At 38.5% G+C, this 25,649-nt stretch overlaps 2 protein-coding genes and 1 non-coding gene across 5 annotated transcripts; 2 read left to right on the top strand and 1 right to left on the bottom strand.

The window, feature by feature from the left end:
- The first annotated feature begins 722 nt into the window (after window positions 1-722).
- Window positions 723-795, top strand: TRNAR-UCU (transfer RNA arginine (anticodon UCU)). The gene has a single exon. It is a non-coding gene; the product is annotated as a tRNA-Arg (tRNA).
- A 1,582-nt stretch (window positions 796-2,377) lies between these two features.
- LOC111261158 (dnaJ homolog subfamily C member 22) lies at window positions 2,378-4,346 on the bottom strand. The gene has a single exon (XM_022834446.2). It carries the CDS (start codon window positions 4,056-4,058, stop codon window positions 2,967-2,969), a length of 1,092 nt encoding a protein of 363 aa, XP_022690181.1. The 5' UTR covers window positions 4,059-4,346; the 3' UTR covers window positions 2,378-2,966.
- Window positions 4,347-4,596: 250 nt separating this feature from the next.
- Window positions 4,597-25,459, top strand: Sptz (zinc finger FYVE-type containing 26 spastizin). 3 transcript variants are annotated; one of them, XM_022834439.2, is made up of 30 exons: window positions 4,597-4,709; window positions 6,450-6,630; window positions 7,003-7,147; window positions 7,515-7,701; window positions 7,871-8,142; window positions 8,448-8,620; window positions 8,780-8,949; window positions 9,719-9,901; window positions 10,035-10,487; window positions 10,877-11,097; window positions 11,323-11,505; window positions 11,817-11,990; window positions 12,111-12,345; window positions 12,960-13,228; window positions 13,408-13,676; window positions 13,897-14,167; window positions 14,435-14,674; window positions 17,760-17,853; window positions 18,090-19,387; window positions 19,520-19,694; window positions 19,996-20,527; window positions 21,044-21,215; window positions 21,555-21,750; window positions 22,206-22,368; window positions 22,552-22,728; window positions 22,836-23,063; window positions 23,332-23,569; window positions 23,690-23,874; window positions 24,176-24,317; window positions 24,493-25,459. In XM_022834439.2, exons 2-30 carry the CDS (start codon window positions 6,458-6,460, stop codon window positions 24,652-24,654), a joined length of 7,380 nt encoding a protein of 2,459 aa, XP_022690174.1. In that variant the 5' UTR covers window positions 4,597-4,709; window positions 6,450-6,457; the 3' UTR covers window positions 24,655-25,459. The 3 variants fall into 3 exon arrangements, with proteins under 3 accessions (XP_022690174.1, XP_022690175.1, XP_022690173.1); XM_022834440.2 differs by having other exon boundaries at window positions 4,597-5,018; window positions 18,156-19,387; XM_022834438.2 differs by having other exon boundaries at window positions 4,597-5,018.
- The last annotated feature ends 190 nt before the right edge of the window (window positions 25,460-25,649 follow it).

Raw genomic sequence — 25,649 nt, 5'->3', positions numbered from 1 at the left:
CTGAAATTCGTCCAACGAGTTGTTCAGGCGGTTGTCTCTACTCCAGCCACCAGCGTTGTTGTCATTGTTATCTCGGGTTATTTTTCTGTTATTCTACTCGATGTCTTTCCTCCTTATTCACGTCGATAGCAGCCTCCTCACTTCCTATTTATCGTTGTTTTGGCACTTTTCAACCTCCGAGTGCCTGCGCTAATGACAACTCATATCGACGGCGGCAACTGCTTCCTGCAAAACCTCAGTTAAGAGATTTGTTGTCATATGTTCATTAGTTCTTGCAACCGGAAAAAAACTGGGTGTAATGAGACAAATACTATAAATTAGATGTGTAAACTATAACAAATAAATTACGCGCACTTTGATATCTATTTTCGGTACAGTCTATTACAGTAAAACGAACCGATGGACGGCGATGTGATTAGATATGCGGAAAAGATCCTTTCTTCTATCAGAAATTTCTGTCTCGTCGAAAGTACAGCTTAACTGGCTTTACGAGTTAACATTTTAACAAAAGATACCATTATCACTACGTCATTGGGTAAATTCGTGTCTAGAACGAGAAGAATACTTGTGGCTAGCGCAATATAAGCTTCTGCATAACATCTCTGGGGTTTTATAGCTGTTAGGAGTGATTAATAGCTAATGCATAGAGCGGGCTAACGAAGCTACCGAAAATTAGTTACACGTAATGAAGTAAAAGGAGAACTCGTTATGTTCCAGCTGCGGTCCCTGTAGCGCAGTGGATAGCGCGTTGGACTTCTAATCCAAAGGTCGCGGGTTCGACTCCCGCCAGGGATATTTTCGTCAACCGATATTTTGTTGAGCTTTTATGTAGAACTTCCTTATTTCAACAATAGTGCACTGAATAGCATTCTAGTGACTTTTTTAGGTTCGATTTTGCTCTACTTGAGTGATTTTTTAATTCGTGAGTATACTTTCATTGCCGAACAGTTTTAGACAGTATTATCATCAGCCAAGAGCAGTAACTCGCAGGCTGTTGGCCAATGCTAGTTTACAGGTACAAGGTAAGGTTTCAATACGCAGTACCAGTGAGTTCATTTACAGCGAACGCTCGTTTGGAAGTAACATCATTGTGGGATGACTATTAAAATTGCCAATTTCGATTTACTTATTATTAGCTGTTTCACGTTAGTTGAATTGCAATTATTAAGTGGTTCTAATAAAAATAGTGAGTTCTCCTATTAAGTAAACAATTAATTGGGTAATTACAACGATTTCAACTTATAAGCTAAGTAAATTAAATATACAAATGTTAGCTTTTTAGTTAACTTAAATAAAAACTGCTATCTTGAGACTCGCAAAATGCATTATCCATATAGTTTGTTTCATTTGCCAAAAGGCTAATTTTAATATTATTTACGTATTAAATAATATTACTATTATATATTAACACAATTAAACAAATGTGTATTATTGAATCTTTTACCTCATTACTGTTGTGCAGTCTGTTTGCGTTCATAATTATATTAGTCTAATAGTTCTTTTAGTTTTTATTATTCGCCGTTGCTCTCAACGTTACGCTTAACAACCTTGTGATTAACTGTATTTTAATAATCTGTAAATTAACTTAATTTATAGAATATTTTATAGTATATGAAAAAAAATTTGGAGTTAGTTAAAACAGATATTTTCTTTGATTACCAAAGAACATCGGTCAAATAAACTTTTTTTACATTTTTTTTTACATTTTTAGGCCAATTATCATATATCGAGAAATTCATTACTCAGAGCGGTTATTGCTTTTTTGGGAATAATCGATAACTATAAAATTTGTGAAGATTTTGTTTGTGGACAGAAATTTAGCCGCATGTAGCATAGAAATGGACCCGTCTATATTACCCAGGTTAACGTTTAGACTTGTCATCTCACTAGTGTTTTTTTTCTCTTTTTTCTTGACAGGCTGCAAATATTCTTATATACCGTTATATTATTGTATAATTTTACGTTGAAATTGCAAATGTATTATCGAAATGGCTATCAGCTCAAAGACCCGATTCAAACGAAATGAATTATACTATAGGTAGTCGAACTGTTAGTGTGAGTCTCGACACGGTCATTGAATAATAGCGGAAGGAAGTATTCATCGCACACGGTCTATAACATCGATGAGTTCAGGCAAAACTAGCAGTTGGCCAATTAATATGTCCAGTCAACTTTGGGATAAAGCACAAAAGCAAGTTATTTCACGAATGAACTTCAGTCACATACAGTCAAAGCCAGTTTCGAACACAATCATGCCCACATGCTTAAGTAAAGGTGCCCCTGGGAACCTTATAGGACATGAAGAGCTAGTGATTGCAACGCGCTACCTGGGTTAAAAATGATCGGGGTGGCTCTTGTATTGACTGCGACTGACGCGTAGAAGCAATATCGAATTTTATTTTTTTCTGGATTATATGAACATTAGTCTATTTACAAGTTTTATTCACTTTCTTAGTTAACTAATATCACGCTGGCCTTTCGACATTCTTGCATCCATTATACTCAATAATACAAATGTGGACCTCAGTGTCTCAGCCTTCTTCTAGTCGCATCTAGCTTTCGCGTACGATTTTAAGGATATGCTTGCACATATAATGCATTGCTAATACCCATAAATACTGCAACAGGGTACACCTTACGCCTTCGTCATGTAACTTCACTTTTGAACATGGGCAAGGGTATAACCTAAACACAAACACGACGAAAATATTATGTCTACTCTGCGCTTGCCTCAGTTCAATTGTATTCATATTTTGTTATAAAACTACTTCTGCTATTTTTTTTTTTTCGAATTTTTAGACTCGCATCAATTACCGTTCGACAAAAACATCAACTGTGACATCAACAAGTTCCAACTTATCTGTTGAGGCGCTGTATAAGCGGAATTTAACAAGTTCATTACAGAAATTACTTCAGATTCTCGATTTGAGAGTATATTTAATTTGTTTTCAGAGATCAACTATAGTTCACACAACGTCTTTAACTGTAGCGACGCTCTTGTCCTCTTTTAATTCAGATCCTATATTCCTCGGAGAGGCCTTTCTCAGGCGCAGCGTTTCAAACGCGTTCTGGACTTCCATAAAACGTAGTTCGGTCTTCTCGAGCTCTTCTTTATTCTTATTCGAATTTTTGTCAGGGTGAAACTTGCGAGATAGCTCCCGATAGGCTTGGCGAATATCGTCATCGCTAGCAGATTGTGGAAGACCGAGAACTTGCAGAGCATGTTGCTCGCCGGTTGGGTCCATTAACACGATTAGAGTCTCTGAAAATTGTGTAAATCCTCCTTCGCGTAATGAATCGCGTATGGCTCGTAGAGATTCGACAATATTTTTCCATAGCGGAGAATTGAAGAAGTGTCGCAAAGCGTCTCGACACTTAACTTCGCCTTGGGTACTCTCGCCCTGGATCGTGCAATTGAACATGATAACAGAGCTACATAGCACGAGGAAGATTAGTAGAAAAGTCGCAATGTATATTATTCTATAGAAAAACGAGCCTGGATGATCGGGTCGAGCCCGATAACTCCATAAACTTTGAAAATAGTAAACGCAAAGCACAGTTGTAATAAACTGTCCCGAAATAAATATATATATGGGGGATGTGTATAACGCTGCTTTGAGGATAGGCACAAATGGTCCTTGTGTCTCACCTATTGAACCTATATACCAAACCGCAGCAGCAATCGCAGATGGAACGAGTATCATGCTGATTATCGTAACGACCCTAGAGTGTAGGAGGTCCGCAGGGATAGCGAGCTGAACAAGATTGCCGAACATTTGAGCTGCTATGACCATCGCAATACTGCGTCCAAAGCCCAGTGATGGCCTTTTCGATCCCTTAAGGGTGAATTCTTCATACTTCTGTTTAAAATCCGAATCAAAGTTGGCCCAATTTACATAAAATCGTAAACGGAACATATCGTGGATGAGTCCTAACACAGTCCCACCGAAGGTAAACAAGCTAAATATGCCATGACGATTGCGGCCAAGGTAGAAATGGTGAAGGCCAAACCAACCTCCAATGAGCAGTAGTAAAAGCGATAGCCAATAGCTCTTCATTTTTTTGTGGCTGTCACTTGTAGTTGTCGAATGGCACGAAATTTCTGGTTGATACGTCTCTTTGTGCTCGGCTGGCCAGCCGCGAAGTTTACAAAGTTTTCAATGCAACTATTAATCACGATAGTAAGTAACTAGGATACCACCATATTGCTTGTCAGGTTCTTCGGAACCACATTGTAGACAAATAGACAGTATGTTCGCTGTCGTTACGCGACAGCGAATCTGCCAGCTGATCAGCCTCACCGTTGTCTCTGTGTGATAAATTTTTTCTGAGATGATAAATCTCATAGATAAAAATGTGCGATCCTACTTGACCTTTCAGTGTGTAGACTTGAACAGCTCGTATTGCGTACTGTCACTGCAAGCTGAGGTTTCATCTTTGGTTTTCTAGGATGAATACACTTCAGTTAGCTAGCCTTCTATCAAAGTTTCCATCGGCGCGCATTCGAAAAGTAGGTAGATTTCAACGTTCCACCACAGAACTGTTCTATTTCATTGTCTGTGTCAGTTTTTCGTCCAAGCTTGCGATACCGTTCAGTGTCGATCATGTGATCTGGAAGAGAAAGTCGACGAAGCGTGTGTCGAAGTGAATTGCAAGCTAACTATCGGTGCCAAGGATGTGATCTCTAGCTGTCGGAATATTCCCTACATGTGCGTTTTCCTTGTACGCTGTTTAATTGTTCAATGTTAGACAATTGTAATCGGCCGACGCCTAGTGTTTACCGAACGTGCTATCTGTTCAAAATGAAACTTTATTTAGCCTGCACTGAACTTTCCATTCAGCATTAATACAAACCTGTCTAGTGCATAAATATTCAGAGTAAAATAACGAAACAGATACGCTATACAGTGTGGCTATCGTATAGCACTTCATCTAAGTTTTCGACATAAATAAAGAACGTCACTAGATAAATACGGACAGTATTTTATGTCAGCTGGTTCTGCTGAAGAACCTGTAATGTAAGTTCGTTTGTTTTTGAGTGAACACTCAACATAGAAACCAGTACTGGTAGCAACATCGAGTACTGCTGCGGAGTAAAATCTTACTTGAAAGATTTTGTTCACAGCAACTAGAACTTTCTCATTGTTTCCTTTAACATAGACTTGTAGTTTTAATTTATAGTTCTCAACTGTTGTTTACTTTTCATTAACACAAACTTTTGCATCCAGAATTTAAAAAAGTTAAGGCAAACTGTGTAAATAGCTTGTTGACACGGACAAATTTTAGTCGAGTTCGCTGCGTTGTACATGTTAATTTAATTGTATATTTTGACTTATGCCGTATTAGTATTTCGTCTAAATCTTATGTAAGTCAGAGGAAATAACTGAAATAATATACATTTCGCAAATGTGTCCCTTCTACTAGAGTGTCACTATATGATTTCGACCTATTTTGTAAACAACCCATCGAAGCAATGAATTGGATTACCAGCATAAGTATTGATATTTAGAAGTGCAATATTTAGAAAATATGTCCAAAGGTGCTGCTAAATATCTATTGACGAGTCACACGTTGGAATGAAATTAATACTAATGGCTTCGGTATTGTCCATTTGTTTTACTGGATCGAGACAATCTTTTCTTCGTTGGATAACCTTACGACGGCCAGTAAACTGATATTGTTATCATGAAATCGGTGTTTGCTAAAATTAAACGAGCGGAGGATTCTGTACACTTTTATATATTGAAAATATAATCTTAACGATTCAAAAACTTAATATATCGGGATAACGATCAGCAAGTTGGAGGGGCGTAATCATATCCGCGTATAGCACTATGACTCGATATTTTCGCTAGAATACAGCTCTGCCCGTGCATATGGCCAAGCTCGATTGAATTGCCGGTCACGAACACTCTATATAATACAGGACTCAAAAGCGAATTATGTGGGCACAAAATGTAAAAAAAATCAGAGTGATAGCACAAAGCCTTAATAGTCAGTGACTATTGTTCTTTGCACCATCGATGAGTTTTGCAGGATACTGTGTTACGTATAATTGTGTGGGTAGATGTATAAAAAGGGCCTCAATTTGTAGAGAGGTTATGTTAAAAGGACCACTCGCAAATAACGCAAGTTGCATAGAACTGGTTGGACTTGCTTTTCGCTTCTCCACAATTTGTCAACGTTTGAAAAAATGATAACATTGCCCATTTTAAGTTATAATGTACTTATGACCAAACGTAGTCATCACAGGTGAAAAAAAATAACAAACATTTGAGCTAAAATATGTTTTTAAGAAAAAAAATGTAAGACAAAGGAGATTTTTTTCATGGGTGTTTTGCCGTACTACTGGCCATACCCATAAATCAAATACTTAATTAGAATATTTGCTTAGTGAGATACTGCTTCTTGTCGCCATATTCTTGAACATTGCCACTACATTATTATAGTTTCCACCATGTTGCGGCGCTACGCAACAGAAGTAGACATCATTAGCGAGCTTAAGACGCATCTCATTCTGGGACAATGGGAGGTTGTCGAAGCTTTTATCGAGTTTCTTGTCGGTGAAGAGGAGAAGCGACAGGTGACTGAGATTCTCACCAGTGTTGCTCTTCAGCCCCAGCTAAACAGGTAAAAGAAATTATTTCCATAGCAAACCTCACAATTAGCTCGTTTAGAACAGTAGGTCCCTATGTAGAAATCAGAAAATTATATTATCTGAGTTGAAAATACAGAATATGGACTCTTAGCTTATGCCGAAGTAGTTATGACAAATTAGAAACTTGTCTTTGCCTTGAGCTTACGTATCTGTAACATTGTTACGTATTGAGTTACAGGATTTTCTCTAACAGAACGATTTGTAGCTCAGAATAACGTTTCATTGTCCACTATATGGCTATATACGTTACTGGTTGGTCACACAAGATTATCTATGCTTGTTTTCATGTCTGAATCACTTGCAATAGCAATAAAGCGATGAGCAATAATGATGACTAATTCCAGCTACTGCTTGGAAGCGAATGTCCGAAATCCTGAACATTTGGCCTTCCTCGCGGCTCAATGTCTGGGCGACGAGAAACTCATAAAGGACGCGGCTTTCCGTTACTTACTTCGCAATATCCCACAACTCGATGATGAGATTAAATATGTAAGTTTCTTGAATAAATCAATATTAACGTTTCTTTTTATAACTAAGGTAGTATCTGATCCCTGATATACTTTTGACCTGAAACAAAATATGAGAATACGTTATTAGCTACTCGGCTTAGGTTATTGTTGCGTAGCTATGAGCATCTTTGCTGCGACTGGCACACCACTTTTTCGATTACTGATGTGAAGATGATTCGATTTTCATAAACTGCGAAATAAACTTTAATGTTGTTGCATTTGTATATCGACACATAAGGTTGCTGAAAAAGCAAATGTTCACAAGAAACCTGCGCGTACGGTCGTTTGACAGCTTGATACTAAAATTATTGCAACCTGTCGCTTGTTTTTTTCCTATATTCAACCAGCTCTTGCTCGAGTCCTATACACAGGAATCTGTGCCGGAACAGCGCGTCCTAAATGCTCTTCGTCAGCATTGTCTCGTACCTAGACCTTCGATAAGTCTATTTATCGTTCTCGAAGTCCTAAAGCTGCCTTACGTTACATTGGAGTGCGTACAGCAAGTATGCGTCGAAATGCAACGGACAAACTCGGGTAATCGCCATTGATCACGTTAGATTAATAATTTCAATATTCCGGCGTATGTTGCCTAATGTAAAATTTTAAAAAGGATATGTCATGATATTTGAGAAAATACTCTACTATAAATTTTTAGTAAACGTATTATAAGCTAACGATAATTTTTTTATTGATTTTTGTTTAGATTGGTCCATTGATCAACTGATGGATAAACTTCAGGAACTGATCGGCTTTACATCTTCGTGCAACAATGTGCCAGACGAGCTGGTCACGATTTTAACAGACCAGCTTGTAGAAGCCGTGCTTCCTCGCAGAGCTGAACGGCTAATGTCACTCGCCATTGGGTGCCGAAATATTTCGTTCCAACGCAAACTACTACAGGCCATAAGTGACAAAGAATGCATACTCAGTCAGGCTAAAGCGCAAGGCAATCAACACTTTCTAGAGCTTCACCTGGTAATGATGCTTAACTTTGCTGTAATAATTCGTCAGTAGAAATGGGGGCATTAAACAGTTTTGTTTTTACAAGAACAAACATGTAGTATCTTTTTACGAGTATTTGAAGAAATTTGTATATATAAATTTAGTGCTAACTCGTAAATTTATATATATATATGAATACACTGCAGGGTTTTTAAAGCCGAATCACATCGACTAAAAAATGAGTTTATTCTCTGCTATGGTCGGTCCTATTTTAAATTGTATTTGATAGGTAGAATCCAGATCCATTAGTTTTCATGTTATTTTGTTGTTTCCTTTAGGACAATCTGATAACAGCAATGGTAAATAATTCAAAGCTACCGAAGAATCTACCTGGCGTAAATTTGCTACCGTTAGCGCTTATGTTTAGTTGGGAACAGCTTTCAGCAAAGGTGGCCTTTACCCGACTTGACGAGCTTGAAAGGCGTTTTCCGAAAGATCCTTTGGTGTTAAGGTATACCATATAACATCCTTAACATGGTTATTAGTTAAGAAGCAATATATAACGATGAAAATATGGTTATTATATTATATTAGGTAATCGCTTTAGTATGTGGCACCGGACTTCCTTATCCCTTATTATTATTTGAATTTTTGTTATTTGTAATGTTAGGATGGCGACAATTGTTCGTGAATGTCGCCTTATTTCTTCGGTGACAAAGACCTCTACTCTGTTAGACCTTGTTGGCCAACGGCAGACTCAGAGTCTGTTACGCGTTGTTTATTCGACTGGCGCGCTGCGCGGAATGAAGGATGCACAAGTTATGCATATCGTCAACGATGGTATGCTTCTGACGTTTTAGAGCATCACTATGATTTGTTTAGTTTTTCTAGGGATTTGAAATGCTTTTTATTAAATATAATATAAATGATATAGTAAGTTTGCAGTGATAATTCTTTAAATGTGTTTAGTGGCTGACATAGGCAGGAAGCCTTTTTAGTCGTATAGCGGCAGCTTTGAGGTAATTATACTCATAGCGGAATTCAGCCTGATATTAATAAGCGGATCTTTGCTATGTGAGATTTATTAAGACGTCTCAGCTTTGCCAAAAAAAAACGGGAAACCTCGGAATTGACTTGAGATAGACTACACGTTTATGGTCTGAGTCGGTGGTACTATTTTAGTTGCGCCACCAGGTATTTCGTATTTGGCCCACCCATGTCATGATCCGATATATAGAAAAGTTGTTCTTGCATAATAAATAAGGAAAATATATAGAAAAGCGAAGCAGTTATACTAGTGGCTACATTAGAAATCAAGAATGTAAATCTGATGCCAGGCTCGTACCGAACGACTATGCTTCACAAAAGCACATGCGAGAATGCTGACTCGTTTCCACCAAAATTATACTTAGTAAAAATAAAAAGGAATTTCAGTCGGCAATATAACTTAATGTGCGTATACAAACATTGGGACGATACCAACAAATTATTGTAACATAATTTTATTCAAATTGGCAGATGCCAGAATCTTTTCAATTTATTTATAAATATTTTATATGCATTACCATTATCGGATTATTATGCCTGATCAGACTTCCGTCCCTTTCAGACTACCAATCGCATATACTTAGAGGTGTCCTTGCTCTGAAACACGTCTCTGCAGCTCTGCATTTTGCTATTCTGATTGCTGAGCGTCGGATAGATCGAAACTCGATTTTTCAGCCTCGAAGCAGTGATCTAGAACCTAAGCTTGACAATACGCACGATATAGTCAAGTACATTGAACAGCATGGTGAGAAAAATTAACTTACTCTTGGTCGGAATGATTAACGCTTTCGCACACTGAGAATATCCATTCGTTGTGATATTTCTGTATTGCTATTAATAATTTTGTACACTTTGTGACTATGACTCTTTTCAATTAGGACCAGATGTTTCATTCGATGCTTTGGTAACTCCTGAACTCAGTGCAATGGAGGATCTGCTGTTAGAACTTCCGAGCAACGAGCTCAAGGTCGAGGTGTTGGAGAATATATTTTCACTGCTTTTCATAAGCCACCGTGAATTGCATGAAGATGAGGCGCCATCTAAGGAGGATATCCAGACCAATAAAGGTAGCTCACGTTACAAGTCAGCAGACAGCAGCCACTGCATTCGTGGTAGTGGCTTTTTAGCACCGAAGAAATTCATCCGCACGTTGCTACCCGTTCTGCTAACTCATATCCATACTAGCAAGCTCAACCTGCCTCATAACGAAGATCTGCCAATTCGACTCGAGACTCTTCTTGCCCATGTAACAAATGCCCGATGGAGGCTGGAGCTCGTGGAAGAGCAGCTCCCGCTTAGTATTAAATATGTAGAAAACATCGAAGCTGAGGGTGAGTAACAGCATCGCATGCATTCACTTAGACATTCATTCTGAAGATGAGAACATTGATTTTATCAACGGTTGCGGATGTTTTGTCCTAAGCATTGTTGAGTCCCAGTATTTATATGTGTAACGTGTGCGACCAGATAGCTAATTATATAGAACTCAATGCTCTATGTAATAGGGCAGTGTATCAGCAATGTCTGTTTATTGTTTATCGCTTTTCGCCTCGAATTCATTAGTAGATAACCGAGTGTTATATAATAATAGATAGCTTCTTCATTGTCTTCTAAAACTATCGTGTCAAGCTTTTTGTAGTCAATATAGTCGCATCAGTGGCAACAACTGTGGCCTCCAAAAATTATGTATTCTAAAATGGGGAGAGGATTGTATCTTTAGACTTGTCAAACCCATTGACGCGTGGAAGTGGAGGTCCTAGCACATCCCCGGGCGTTCGAAAACGTCGCACTGCTCGAGTCAGAACAAAGTCATATATAGCCCAGATGGTGCCTCGGGCACCTCAGGCTTCAGTGGTCGAGCTAATGCTCTCTACGATGGACGCTCTTTTGAGGCACTGCCTCTGGAAGGGTGATTATGAACGCGCCCTCCAGGTTCGACAGGTATGCTTTGAGATATGTTTTTACTGTCAAGCTGTTCCATAACCCGCCATGTTGTGAGGAAAAACAGAATTTTGGAAAATAGGAACGGTTTGCATTTTAACTTTTCATACAGCTTCCGGCTTGCTTAGCATAATGACGCTGTGTTCAACTGCTAGGTCCCATATCCAACAATTGATATGTATACATTTATTTTCCTGTAATTGTCGTATCTCATCTTGCTGTTAGTTTGCCATGTTGGACAATACGCACGCCACAAGTGGAGCAGAACTTGAGTTCTGTCTTGCGATGCCGCAAATCGAAGAGGAGTTGATTAGAATTCAAAAAGCCAATGCAGGCTCAAGTGTGATATTTTCTGCCATCGATTCATTCCTTCAGGCCCGACCACTTTTGTCCAACTTCGAAAGTTTGGTGAGCGCAACAAACTCTTGTACATGAACCACTTAATACCCGTACATAGATACCTGTTGGCGGGTTCAGCGGAGTACTTAAATAGTCGTTGAATGGACATCACTTCGATGAGTTTTATTGGTTTGCTTATGTAAACATCAGCCATCACTTGTCTATATTTTGAAGTTTAGCTATGCACTTCTCTTTTCATGTTAGTACATTTATTGTGTCACTATATATGCAGAAAGCATTTATTTTGAAAAGAAAGAGTCAAATTAGGTTTGTTGAATCTTTCGACAATTAATGCATAATTATTCACCTTTCAATTATAGTGTCGTTTCTACATGAATCTTGCATTCACATCGGGTTTGAGCTTAGCGATTGCTCATAAGTTGCTCACGTACTCGGCAGATCTTTCGAAGGACAATGGAACCAGTAACGCGTACCAAGCAATCAACAAAGGTTCCAGCATGTTGGCATCTCTTTGCGAAAAACTGGCCGATACGGTAAGCCATTTGACGTAAAATGTTAATTTCTACTGTTCTTATTTTTTTTGCTTCAGTGTGCTCAGTTATGCACAATATAGTTAATTATACTGAAAGCTAAATTTGTTTATTACATTGCAGCATTTAACTCTAAACAAAGCACTAAACCTGTCGACGTGTCACTTGGATGGCGTACAAATTCGAAACGAGTTGACGTTCTGGAAAGCACTTCGAGTTACTCTCGATAAAGTTGGGAAACTCCTTTGCCAAGAGCAGGAGAAAGGCAGCTCAATCTCTGAAGTGTACCAGGAGTTTTTCAGACTAGGGAAAATGGTGGGAACTGAAATTCGAAAGTACCGCACTCGTCTTAGCCAGTGTACGTTAATTATACCTCAAGAAAGTAGTGTTGAACAGAGTCATATGCTGACATCATTTAGTTAAAACTTAATAATCGGGCATACGATGATAGCCTTGTTAATGACGTATCTAGGTACAAAGGTTTATATTTTAATTTTTGTTGATATGTTTTTGGCACAATATCTTGAAGGAATTTGCAACACAAAGATTTCAAAAGTTGGTTAAACAAATGTTAAACAAAAATAAGGTTTTTCGTAATAAAGGGCCAAGTCCATTTCAGTACTTGCTCAGACCTTAGAAACCATTAAGCCAAGACCTTCACATTTGGCCCTTAGTAGTAGTAGTTCTAGCAGAAGAAAAACTCATTGATAATGTATTCTTCATATTCAATGAAGTAGATTCTTTTGTAGGAAAATTCTTCATTGGGAAATCCGTAGTTTGTAAGTATTTACATTAATAAATAAGTAAAATTAAACTTCCATGGAAACATAAACTGCCAGTATTGCACAGTACTGTTCCCCTATTCAGTTCAAAATACGATTTTAAAATAAATTCCAGCTAGACTGGACTCCTCAAGTGAAAACAACATTATCCATTATTATATAAAGACACTTCGATGATCGTTGGTTTCAGTTAATTTTGACTTTACTCGCGCACTGTACGCACATGCTAGACAAGTGTACAAAGCGTTAGAGGAAAAGCAGCAAAGTTTATGTCCAGAGCAGCGTAATTGTGCTTTGCTACGTGGCCCAGGATGTGGGTGTTATTTTCGAGTCTTGGAAGAATGTTCTCCGTCGATGACTTTGCTTAAGTTAATATTGCATGACCAAGTCTCGCCAACAAAACTTGAAGAATTTGCTTCAAATATGAAACTCAACATCACGCAGTGTGTCTCCAAAGAGGTTAGTAGGCATTAAAAACAGATCAATTGGTTGTTCTGTTTGGTGATTAAATATGTTGCAGCGAACGACTTAGATGAAAAATATAACAGCAAAAAGCACCAAATCTGAAATAAACTGTGGACATAATTTGGCCTGAATACTACCTGGATGTTGCATAACAGGATCTTTTGTGATTTTAGATACTCTCGAATATCTACATGCGCACGACTACGCATTCGGATTCGTTAACCGTCAAGGTCCTTAATGCTGACAGGCTTTCTTCAGGTGTACCTTTCGGAAGTTCAAATAGCGGAAGCCATAAAAATTCGTTGGCAGGCACCATTCAAACTAGCAACGGTGGTAATCAGTTCTCACGTAACGCCTCATTCGTCGCGAAAAAGATGCTCTCGCAGTTGATTGATATCCTTCGAGAGAGATGTCCATGCCCTAAAAAGCTAGTTATGGAGAGGTAAATATAACAGGATTCAAGCTTCTTTTCATCGTGTGTAGTTGAAGTTTCGTATTGTATAATTTATGGTAAAAATATGTTAGTCATTTCGATTTAGGCAATGGTGTTTTTGGGTAAACCATTACTATTTAAAGAGCGGAAAAGTTTTATTATACGTACACTGTTTATCGTATTATATTTATAAGTTATTCTAACAAAAACTTAATTTGTATTCAAACAGGTATGATAACCTTCGTGAGGTTGCGTTTTGGACTCAGTTTGAAAGATGGCGTGAATCGACTCGTGAACTTTCCAACGTTGATCTGACAAAGCTGAACTCCGAGGAACGGATCCCATTTTTTCTGAACGTGCTACACTGTCTCACGCTTGAACGTTTCATCCACCGATACCGAAAAGGGCTGCCTCTGATCCAGTCTACATTGGAAAGACAAATTGATGAAAGTCTATATGGCTACGAGATTGGCTGCATGGGCGTAGTCACAATACTGCAAGTATGTTTTTGATAGTGCATGTCTTCGCTCTATGCTAAACATCATAAAACAGTACTATGTCATTAATTATGGTCTTAAAAATCTTTGAATAGTTGTTTTCCACATTTCCACATTTCTACGAAACCTTAAATAGGAATAGTCGAGCTAGCTTTAGTCTCATTTGCCGTTGTCTTATGTGTACCTCCCTGCCGTTATCTGCATTTACTGTACTATAAATTGAATGACAATGGTTTGATTGTTATATGTGTCCGCTATGTATCCGTACAGCTGAAATATTCGATCCTTTTCTGTGGCCATTCGTTACCACGGCTCGCGGCCCCGCTAACTGCAGCAGCTGCAGTCGCTCCGCAGCCATTTTTGCCCGCGCAGAGCCATCTGACGGTATTTTCGCTTGTTCAATGTTGCGAGGGCGATCCGCCGCTACGAGTTATCGAAACGGAGGATCAACTTAACGAGGGATTCGCCAAAGCTATACCCATGGTTAAGGTTGACAACGAAAATAAAAAAGTTAGTGTGATAGAGGGTTTAAGTACTAACGTTGGAACTATGTTTTTAGTCGCGCACGTATTTAAATTCAGTTTAATAATAAATCGACAGAAATACGGACGATATAGACGGAACTTTGTACTACTCGTAACTAAGCATCTAAATCAGTTGAAGCAGCGTAAGATACCCTTCTGTGGATCATTTGTTATTTAACACTGGGGGGTTTGAAAATATATGTGATAACAATAAAACTATTCCGACAGACTAGAGTAGAGAACAAAAGTTCTGCTATTTTTTCAAAAAATGCTGGGGCATGGTACTTCTCTTCTGGCCATAGCCAGGTTGCATAATTGACCTGTGCGGACAGATCAATTTCTGTGTAGGCTGGAGAACAACCAGCGCATAAAATGGCTACTTTTGCTACTTGAGAAAAAGGCTTTAGTTGCTTGTTTGAAGCTCGAGTGATGTGTAATCTCTTAGACGCCATTTGGAAAGTCGTTCTATTCTGGGCCGAGGCCACCATTGCACTTGTAAATGCAGTGAAATCTAATTCTTAAAGAACTTGTGTTTATGAGTTCGGTTTCTCCTGGTACCCGGTACTCCCAGGTACTCAAAGTCGAGACTGGAATAAGGTGTATTTTCTGTGTGCTTTTGATTACTATTATTGCTGTAAATAGCTTGATTAGCTTCTGGACATATAGGATGCCTCCGCTGCACTGCTCTGTGATTGGACCACTAAATTTAAGTAAGAATCTATTATTTAAATCAACAAAAACAATTGGGTAGGAACAGAACAGTGCAGGGACGTGCCAAGAAAAAAAGAACGCCACTTGCACCGGTCCCGGTTACAAAACAAAAACAAAATAGAAACCGTAAAATCGCTCTTTGCTTTTACCACTGATCAGCATTGTCTAAGTATTTTTTTTAGTATTTTCCAAGTATTTTTAAGCAAATTTTTTGTTTGTTCAGTGTTTATCTATAACCACACACCGAACACGGTTGTACGACTGCTTAACGCGAAGTTGACTCCATTAATCAACGTGTCAATAGTACACATATTATTAGTCACGATTACATTACACTATTAGTGACAAAGTACACAATGAATAAAGCTTTCAGCCACTGCTGTCAAACAGTCAGATCAAGTGGGGGAGACCGTGTTTGTAAATCGCTACGGCAACGAACCGGCACGAATGCCCTTGTGGAAAGTCCTCACCACTCGAGATGTCTTATACGCATTGTGGCGTGAAATGTAATACAGTTTCGTCAGAAGCACGCTCACCGCATGTCTTTATTCGCATGGATAGTGCCAGATACCTTGTTGTTCGCTTCCCGTTTCCCCTGGTTTGCTGTGATTACTAAATCCCAGGAATGAATAAACATCATAAAGAAAGTCGTAATGTAGGAGACTTTGTATAACTCTTAGTCGCTCAGTCGTACGCGTTACCTCCATTATTTGATATTACATTAAGTGATACGCACAAAATATGAAAATAATAAACTGATCTCGAACTAAAACATACAGATGTAATGCCCATAGCACTGCCTTTCTAGTAGGCATAAACTTTTCGATATTTAATCGATATTCCGAATATACTAAACGGTACCAGCGAATCTCAAAGGAACCAGAACAACCTTGCTGTAGCAATCTATGGACGTACTTAGGGGTGGTCAATCCTGCGGAGCTGCCGAGTGTTTGAGCTACTGCATGATTATACGCCCATAACCGATTAAAGGTTGTGGACTTTTTGAATCTTTGCGGAGTACACCTCCTCAAAATTTCTATCGAAATTAATCCACTTCACATAAAGTGGTACACGGGTCAAGTCATGTTCGCGATACGTGAGCTTGTAGAGAGTACCGTGCATGTTCTGACTTAACCGGGAGTGATAAAGACCGAAAGTAATAAATATAAGCAAACATAATGATATCTAGTTACTTTTTGCCGTTATCACACGTCATCATGAACACCGTTATCAGTAATTATTCGTGCACCACGTGATACTTGCTGTCAACTCCCACTTCATGGGTTATTACCCATGGCTAACGAGATAGAGTTCCGAGAGGAACTTCCAGAACAAGAGTTCCGAGACAGGAAGCTAATTCCAAACTAATAATTTCAATTCATAATTCAAAGTTGAAATCAAAATGGGTTTTTAAGGTAGAAACTGGCTTAAATGTAATGTAGAGCCACCACCTTCTCATTACTTGCGACTATTCTATGCAGAAATCTGTCGTTGTGGCCGCGTATTGACCGGTATCAGGCAAGATGTTGAGGGTCAGTAGGCAGCCGCCTTTCATAATATGTTTAATCCGATTGTGATGAGATAAATTCTCCGGGTTCAAGGTTCCATTTTGAACTTAACAAACTCTTTTGAGCAGTTCTCTTAGTTACAAGGAGCTTGCTCCAAGCGGCACAAATATCCCATGTAGCTTCCGCAGCTGTTTAACCTCAGCAAAAAGCAAAGCAAAGATAAGGAAATAAAATCCTGGACAGGTCAACGAAAAGGGGAATATTTCAAGTATTTAAATTTCAAATATGAATATATAAAGACAGCGGCACTGCTTATATTCCAACCTAATACTAACCAAATGTCTGATGAACATCAAAATAAAAATGAACGGCGGGCAGAGGCTTCGTTGATAATATACATGGATCGTAAAATGGGTATGTTTCAGAAAACTTTGTTTATTTTCGATTAAGTTAACAAAGTTGAAGTTTGTCGCATCGTCGTTGAAAATTGGGAATCATCATACGTTTAAGCCTTTTCAAATATTAAATGAGATTAAGAAATCATTAGACGTCTGTTATTTCATTAACCATAGTGGCTTTAAATAATTTAAATAATTACCGATTCACGACAAGTGTCGCTATAATAACTTTCTTTTTATTTAATTTATTTTTTTTATTTATATAATATTTTTATTTATATAACTTAATAACTTTCTTAAAACCGATCTTTTAATACTAGGACATTATAGTTAGAGCTTCAATTAGGCAATTATTCGATATTAATGGTTTATGATTTACGTCAATACGTATGACGGTATTTGTCACATAATATATGTCAATCAACAAACCTTAACATGCGGTTTGCAACTTCAGCTGTACGTCCCATGGCAAATGGAGGAGATAATCAAAGGGAAGTACTTTATGAAAGATGCTGATTGGGACATACAACGAATAACTGGTTTGAAAAGTAAGTGAAGGACTTATGAGATGCAAGTTCGCTCATAAAAGTTCTATAATGGCATATAACATGATTAAAGAAGCGTTAGACATAATCGAAAAGAGATCTCTTGGCCCACGAATAGTTGCTGACCATTGAACATTTTTGCAGATGAGTGAAAAATAAACAGAGAACCAATAAGGATGCATGTAATTAATATAAAGGTTTCAAAAGGGTCAGCAATACATACTTTTTCGATTTTACAGTGAATGGTAGTGGTCTCACATTGGATTTTGTTCGTCCATCAAAATTCTTCTTGAATCTTCACCCAGCTTCGTTTTCTCCGGATATCTGCAAACGCCAGCAAGAACCCGGGCTGCAGCTCCCCTTAAGTGTCGTTCGGTACATGGAGCAGCACTGTGCCCCTGTAGGGGTTATACTTCAACTCACAGCAAAACAAAGGGATAAAGTGAACAGAAACCTTTGGACCGAGCTCAAAGGAAATTCGGCACTTGAGCGAATTCTGGATGTGCTGCCAGATGCTAAGGAGACGATTTTGTCGGGAAATATAGCTGAAGATATCTGGAATGTGCTCGAGTCTTCGGATTCGCTTGTGAAGATGTTGGACTGCATCGATTTTTGCGATGCTATTTGCGGTAACCGTTTAGTTACCTCAAAACTTTATTATCTAAAACAGCAGATCTTCAAGATTCTCACTAAGGAGCACTACTGTTATCTTCTTAGACTGGATAATTCGACTTCGAAGGCAGCTGCATTTGTTGAGAACTATATTAATTGGTTGGACAAGGATATCGAGAATGCCACCAAGGCGTTGAAGAGTGTTGTACCTAAGAGTGATACTCATTATGCGAAAATGATAACCGAGATGGAGCGAATCCTGCTGTATCAGTCAATCGGAAGACTGCTTCATATTGAATGGCGGTTAGTTGTAAAAGATATACCGTGGGTGATTTCCAAACTTCGCGAAGGGAATCACTTCGATTTTATCCATAAGATTTCATCACTGGGTCTTGTGGATCCAAGCAACACGCAGCTGAATCAGACAGTTACCGAATTAAGCACGTACCACCAGTTTTCCTTGGCTTGCGAGGAACACTACTTTGCTGGACTTCGAACTGTTGACAGTATTTCTGATATCGAAGCACGATTAGCATTTTGTCGACGACTGCTGTATCAGTTGACGCCGTGCAGAGGAAAACTTTACTTGCTTCGATACATGATCTCAATTTATTTTAAGGAAGAGGCTCTTGTCAAGCGTTTGGAAACGCAAGCACTAGGCCTGGAAGCTTTGTTGATAATTCCAGTGGCCCAAAGGTGGGAGTATCTTCATTTGGATGAATGGCCAGAACTGATTATCGAGGCACTTCTTATGAATGGCCGTTTAGACCTCGTGGACGAAATACTCGCGCGTTCAGAGTCTCTAACACCAGAATTCATAGCGAAAGTCGACGGTCTATGTGAGGTTTTCGCCAAAAAAGCCCTTGAGTTGAGCAACATAACGACTCCACACAATAAAAGATCTTCAGTAAATCCTTCTGTACAAGTAAGTCTAGAACCATTATTGGCTGAGACCACATGTCAAGATGGAATTAAACATCCCAAGAGGGTTTATCCTTCCCGTACTTTTTCCAAAGTTGAAAATCAGTCTAATATTATGTTTTGTCATGTTTTTTAGAGATGTTCTGTCTCTTCGTTCGTAATGCCTAAGAAGACGCCGTCTGTAAAAGAATGGGTACGGGACCAAGAGATTACAAAATGCATGATTTGTCGGACCAAGTTTACTTTTCTTGTCAGGAAACATCATTGTCGGCGCTGTGGACGAGTTGTGTGCAACAATTGTTCTTCTAGAGGTATACGATTTAGCAGTTTTTTTTCTTTCGACGTTTATATAACTATCTCAAAAATTATTTTTTTAAAAACACATCTCACCTCTAAAAAAATATTCTCATCCAGATACTCTTAAACTATTGAGAAACAGTGTATTTACGTCCAAGTAACAAAAAACATATAAAATGCGTTTTATCTAGTGTAGTACGTTACACATACATATACACACACATAACTGACTCTGCGTCAAAACAGGTGGAAACAGGTATAAGCAAAGCTTTGAATTACTATACATTTTAACATAAATTGTATCAATTCGTTTAGGCGGGCTTATGGTGCAAGGCTATGGCGAAGTACCGGTGAGGGTTTGTGACGACTGCTTTGTTCAGACAACGGACCCCGAAGTTGTTGAAGCAACTGAGGCCATCGAGACTTTCACTCCTAATTCTTTCTCTAAAAAGGTCACACCGTTCAGGGTTACAACTACGTGGTGTATCAAAGAACCGATAGGAGAAGATAACCGCGAATTCAATGCCACTACCCGACGAATTTTTTGTTACGAACAGGCGCCAAGTGTAAGCTTGTGTTTGTCTATTCTAGATCGACACTCAAATTTAGAAAAAGCGGTCGAGTTCATTCTAAGCCTCTGTGACCGCCTTGTACCACTTTTGGGATCCCCGTCCGAGATTGATCATGGCCAAGGAATAGCCATGTTGCAAACACTGCTGTTAAAAGCACGTTTTAACTTACTCAAGATCAACAGAGAGGCGTCGTTGGAATGGTGCGACTCGTATCTTCAGACACTTGATCTGCTCAAGTTGCTTGTCAAGAACAACTGCCAGGATCTAATTCCCAAGTAAGTGAAAAAGCTGTTTTAGTAGTGCACGTCTTGCGATACAGGCATCGCGCCATCATGCAGTAATTGTGGATGCTTTTCCTTTGCCAAGACTTAAGGTCCGCAACTCTAATGTTCCCTTTAGAAAACATACTTGGCGTATTTCAATACTTCAGACAATTGTCACAGGCGAACGTTTCAACTAAGCAAGTTTAAAATTACGCCAAATATTTTTGTATGGGTGATATGATTCACGCGGTCAAAAAAATATGGACTGAAATGGATTATAAAATAAAAACAGAGAAAGTATAGATAATCGATAGGCGACCCCGAACCTGTTTCACAACTACGGGCATTCGGCTGTGGTGCTATAGTTGCAAACTATTCTGTATACTTCGTTAGAGGAACTCTATAATATAATGGCAAGAGATAAGCAAGAACTTCGGGCATGCGCATTTCCATCGTAAGGCTGTTTTGGTTGCCACTGGCAGGGCTGCATAAGTGAACAATTTAAAAACAAACGCTAAATTATTGCAGAGAAGTTTTGCAGCAGAAAGGCATAAGAAACAAGGACTGGCGTAATGTACATCGCAAACTTCGCGATAAGCTTCTTGATGCCGAAAGATTTCAACTGGCTTTGGAGGTTTCTATTAAGTGCAATTTGGAAGAGAGCGCTGTGCAAGCTGCGTGGGGGCTGTCAATGCTAAAGGTAAACACTTCCTGCTGCTCACTATGGCGTCAAAACCGATCCAGTTAATTTCGCATTCTGCTTAACGAAAGTGGAATCACTATATCTTTAAGTAACGTTTTTTTGTGATTATAGCTATTGTTGTTTTTGTTATTGGAGCTGCTCTTATGCTTTATATAAAAAATTATTTTGCTCAGGTAACTTTAAATATAATTTTTTCAGAGGCTGTATTTTATTTCGTATTTTTTTTATCATTTTGCGCTGGATATATTCGTTGCTGAAAAGTCTTTGTTTGTGTTGCATGTATAGATACATTTCATGTGTGTACATTAAACAAGAGTATAACGTTGTGCGGTTTAGGCAGGCGATTGGTCGGCTGCTCGCGAGAAACTGGTAACGAACTGCCTAAGACGTCCTTTGGATGTAAATAATTCCAAAACTGAAAGCCCTCTGCTAAAGGACATCTTGGCTGTTCTAGAGAACTCTACCTATGCTGGCGTTACAAAATCTGCGGCAGTTTATTGCACACTCGCCAATTTAAAAAATATTAAAGCAAGTGAGTAATATGCTGTTTATGTATATATAGCAATTACTGTTAGCACTACATAGTACTCTCTATGGCCGCATCGCACTATAAGTATTATCCTTTGTGCTCGCTGGCCGAAGACGTTATGTGTTTAACTGAGCACTTCTTGAGCTTTGCAAATTATTTAAACCCGAAAAAAATGTGCAGTCTCTGTGATATTGAAAGATTTATAGGGAAGACTATTGCTACAAAATTATCTACTACGTTTTGCTTTTCCAATTCATCGACCAGTGAAGAGGGTAAAAAGGTTTAGCTGAAGAGATTTCTGACCAGAGTTAAGTGAAGCATAAAAGTACACAATAAATATTATTTTTATGGTTCTCAGGCATCGTCGAAGACAGATAATTGGAGTGCATCTCAGCGTTTGAGTGAACTAAAATTGGAATTTACCTTTTCATATATAGAGACTGTCTTCGTTTTTACAGATGGTATTCAACATCAAACTGTCAAAAGTATGGACCACCTGATTACTGTAGCGACCGAGAGTTGGTTCTATCTAGAGCGTTTTGCCTGCCATTCAACGATTATTTCATATTTGAGCCGTAAAAAGGATCTGAAAGAGGCACTTGAATATTGTCTTAACCATAAGTGAGTGCACTGCTTATTGACTATTTCCTTGCTCTACCAGAATTGATGTCGCAGTTAGAAATACTCATGATACGGTCAACATATTGTGGTTAAAGGTAATTTTAGTTGCCTAGGGTATTTTCCTGATTATTTATGGAATAACTTTAAATCAGCTAACTACTAGCTGCATTTTTTGCTTTTCAGGTGCGAAAATCAGATATTTGTTGAGAATTTGTTCATACCGTGTCTTCGGACGGGCTCTCTGGAACTATTCTTTCAGCAGATGCAGTTGATTGAGCACTGCCTGACAAAGTTTAATTCCTATCTTCTCTCCCTCTGTATCTACCTCGAGCGACATAACTATGTGAACACTTTATATAGGTTAGTCTATGTAGAGTAATAGGATATGACAGAGTATTAAGACATTTATCATTTAGGCGTACACACATATGCCGAAAAACGTTTCTAACGGCTTTAGCCACTTTTAGGGTCCAGATTTTCATGGAGGACTGGATGCGAGCTGCGATGACATCAATTAATTTCTTCGAAAGCGAAACGGCTAGCCTTTCGATGAAGGAAGTGGCTGCTGAGAAGCTCCATCATCTTGCCGATGCTAAGAAATATCTTGAGCTTTTCTTACAACGCAGCCTTGAAAACGATCAGAAATCAAGCGAAGACGCGGGTCAGCATTCTAAGCGAATCAAAGATATTTACCGGTCTGTTTTTCTAAATCACTTTGAAAGTAGCTCTGTAAAGTTCATTCAAATTATGTAATAATAGTTCGATGATTATAAGACGCTTAAAACTTGCAGGTCGCTGGCTATTGATGCACGACTGTTGGAAACTGATTAACGGCGACAAGAAATATCATTTTGTCGAAAACTGTCTGTTTAATATAACACTTGTTATTACTGTGCTGATTTATCCAAACTTCTGTGAAATTTAACATGAAAATGTTTTTGATGTTCACGCTGTCACCAACAGTCATTTGAGTACAGTTTCGCTCCAGATCGACGTATGCCGTTATCTGGCTTGCAGGGAAGAAGCTCAAAATGGCTTCCTGATTACTTTGTTGGATTCACCAAATCCTACTAAAAAAGGCCTTACTACTGAGGACAAGTTTTGTCCATGTGGTGGCTCTTCGGGTCCGCAGCCAACTTTGAAACCAAAGCCGACTCTCTTTTCCACCGACGTTAATGTTAAACATAATCTTGCAACAATGGTACGTGTATTATCTTCATTGCACCAATGATACATTCCTCTAAGACTTTGTATCAAATAGTTACCTAAATTTTTACCAAAACTACCATTTTAAATCGTTGAATGTACTCGCCTCTCGCAGATTTTGCTGAACGGTTCCAGTGTGGAAAATGGCTTCGGTCTTTGTATGCGCGTTGTGACCGACTGCCAATTAGACGGAATGGATGTCCTCAGAAGAGCGGTGGAATTCCTTGCCAGAGCCGGAAATAACGAGGAGGTTAATCTAGACGAAATACAGCGTCTGTCGAAGTGTGTCCAGCAATCTGGGTACCTAACTTACCTCAAGTGATACATACTTCAAATGTTTCAGTATACTATCGTACTACTATAGTCCCGCCGAAGAGACATACTGCTTTAATAGTGTGAAAAGGACAATAACCATTTGAAATTGTTCGTTTTAAAGCGAAATTATGCTTATGTATTATTGCTATGTACACCTAGTCACCGCATTTAGAGCTGGTTTGGCTATGCAGTTGATGCAATAATGATATTCTATGCACGTGACTGATAGTTGCAAGTCTATTGCAAAAAGCAGAAACGACTGATATTGTTTTTATTTCCTTGCCAGGTATAACAATGATCTGTATAACATGGACAAGGTGTTCATAGCAGTGATTGCCACTTTCCAAAAGAAGAACACGAATGATCCAGAGAAGCTGAATGTTATTGTGGACTCACTGTTGAAGCTCATCAGTGACGATATGAATAAGGTAGCCTGTTGAGCTGAGCTTCCTTTTATGTATAAACGGCTTCTGAGTTGAGCTCAAAGTTTGTTAGTCAGTTAAAAAAGCCCAACAATTATTGAAGGCCTACTCGCTGGAGTTTATCTTAATGTCGAATAACGTATTCAAACCTCACTAATTCTTCTCTTGGCCGATTTTTTAGATCGTTGCGTACACGGAGTCTGGCCGTTTACGATCGGCCTATATGTTGGCAGTAAGATTAGGCCAGGTAGACGGAGTACGAAGGATTCGTGAGAAAGCTACTCAACTTAAACAAACAACAGTCTACAAAATGTGCGATAAATGGCTGCAGAACAGACGATGACTTACGAAATTCTATCATATCTGCATTCCTTTCGTCGCGCAAAATTCCCGATATTAGTTAGGTCGAGATCCAGTATAATGATGTTACCTAAGTTTGGTAGAATCGCTATAATTTCATAAGCTAATTGTGACAGCGATAATCTATTCGAAGTTGAGTATATTTTGTAAATGAGCAAGGATGACGTATACGGATAATAGCTTACTAAATCTGTGAACGATAATATGCGAATGATAATTACGTGCAAGAAATTATTCAAACCGAAGAGACGGTGCAGTGCCTACAGTCATTAGATATCCGTATAGCAAGTCCAATGCATAGTCAAAAGTATAAAAATTTTGCTGTTTACCTTTGCCAGTAGTAAGCTGTATGCATGGAGCTTCGTATATATATATATATATATAACCGCGATTTTGCGAAATAGACAATTTTTTGTTCTTTTTTCCTATCGGGGATGTAGCATCAAGTACTGATCACTGCAAGGGAGGAAAAGCAGTCCTTTGTGGCAGTGCTATTGAGTTAGGCAGAGTCAGCCTTTTACATAAACATTGTAGCAATAACATTACTATATTTAATGCAACAATAATTACATAATTACACTTATATTTTATGTAACAGCCTTGTACTATATCTTCTTCCCCACCAGAGTAAATAATGGTTTCCATTTCTAAGATTGTTAGCACGTTTAAGAAATAAGCTAACACACAGAATTGTATTTTCCTAAAGCTATGTACAAGTTAAGGACTTTGCTTCTGTATGGTATGTTATATCGTCTAATTGATAAAGGATTTACTTAGTGCTACATTTACATGGATTTTGTTATTTGCTATAGTGTTAATAATCGTTTAGCTAGTGGTAAATCATCTAGCGCTATGAAGTCCGAATTCGGCTAGGGAGAACGTTTTTAATTCGTAAAGTATGTCGTATTTTCTGACTATAGAATGTAATCCTTAGTAAATTATTTAGATTATTGCTCAACTATCTCTTTAAGTGACTGT

Source organism: Varroa jacobsoni, unplaced genomic scaffold (assembly GCF_002532875.2).
Source record: "Varroa jacobsoni isolate VJ856 unplaced genomic scaffold, vjacob_1.0 scaffold_524, whole genome shotgun sequence".
NCBI classification, from domain to species: Eukaryota; Metazoa; Arthropoda; class Arachnida; order Mesostigmata; family Varroidae; genus Varroa; species Varroa jacobsoni.
Note: the sequence above shows the minus strand (reverse complement) of the source record. Positions and strands in the feature narration are given on the sequence as shown.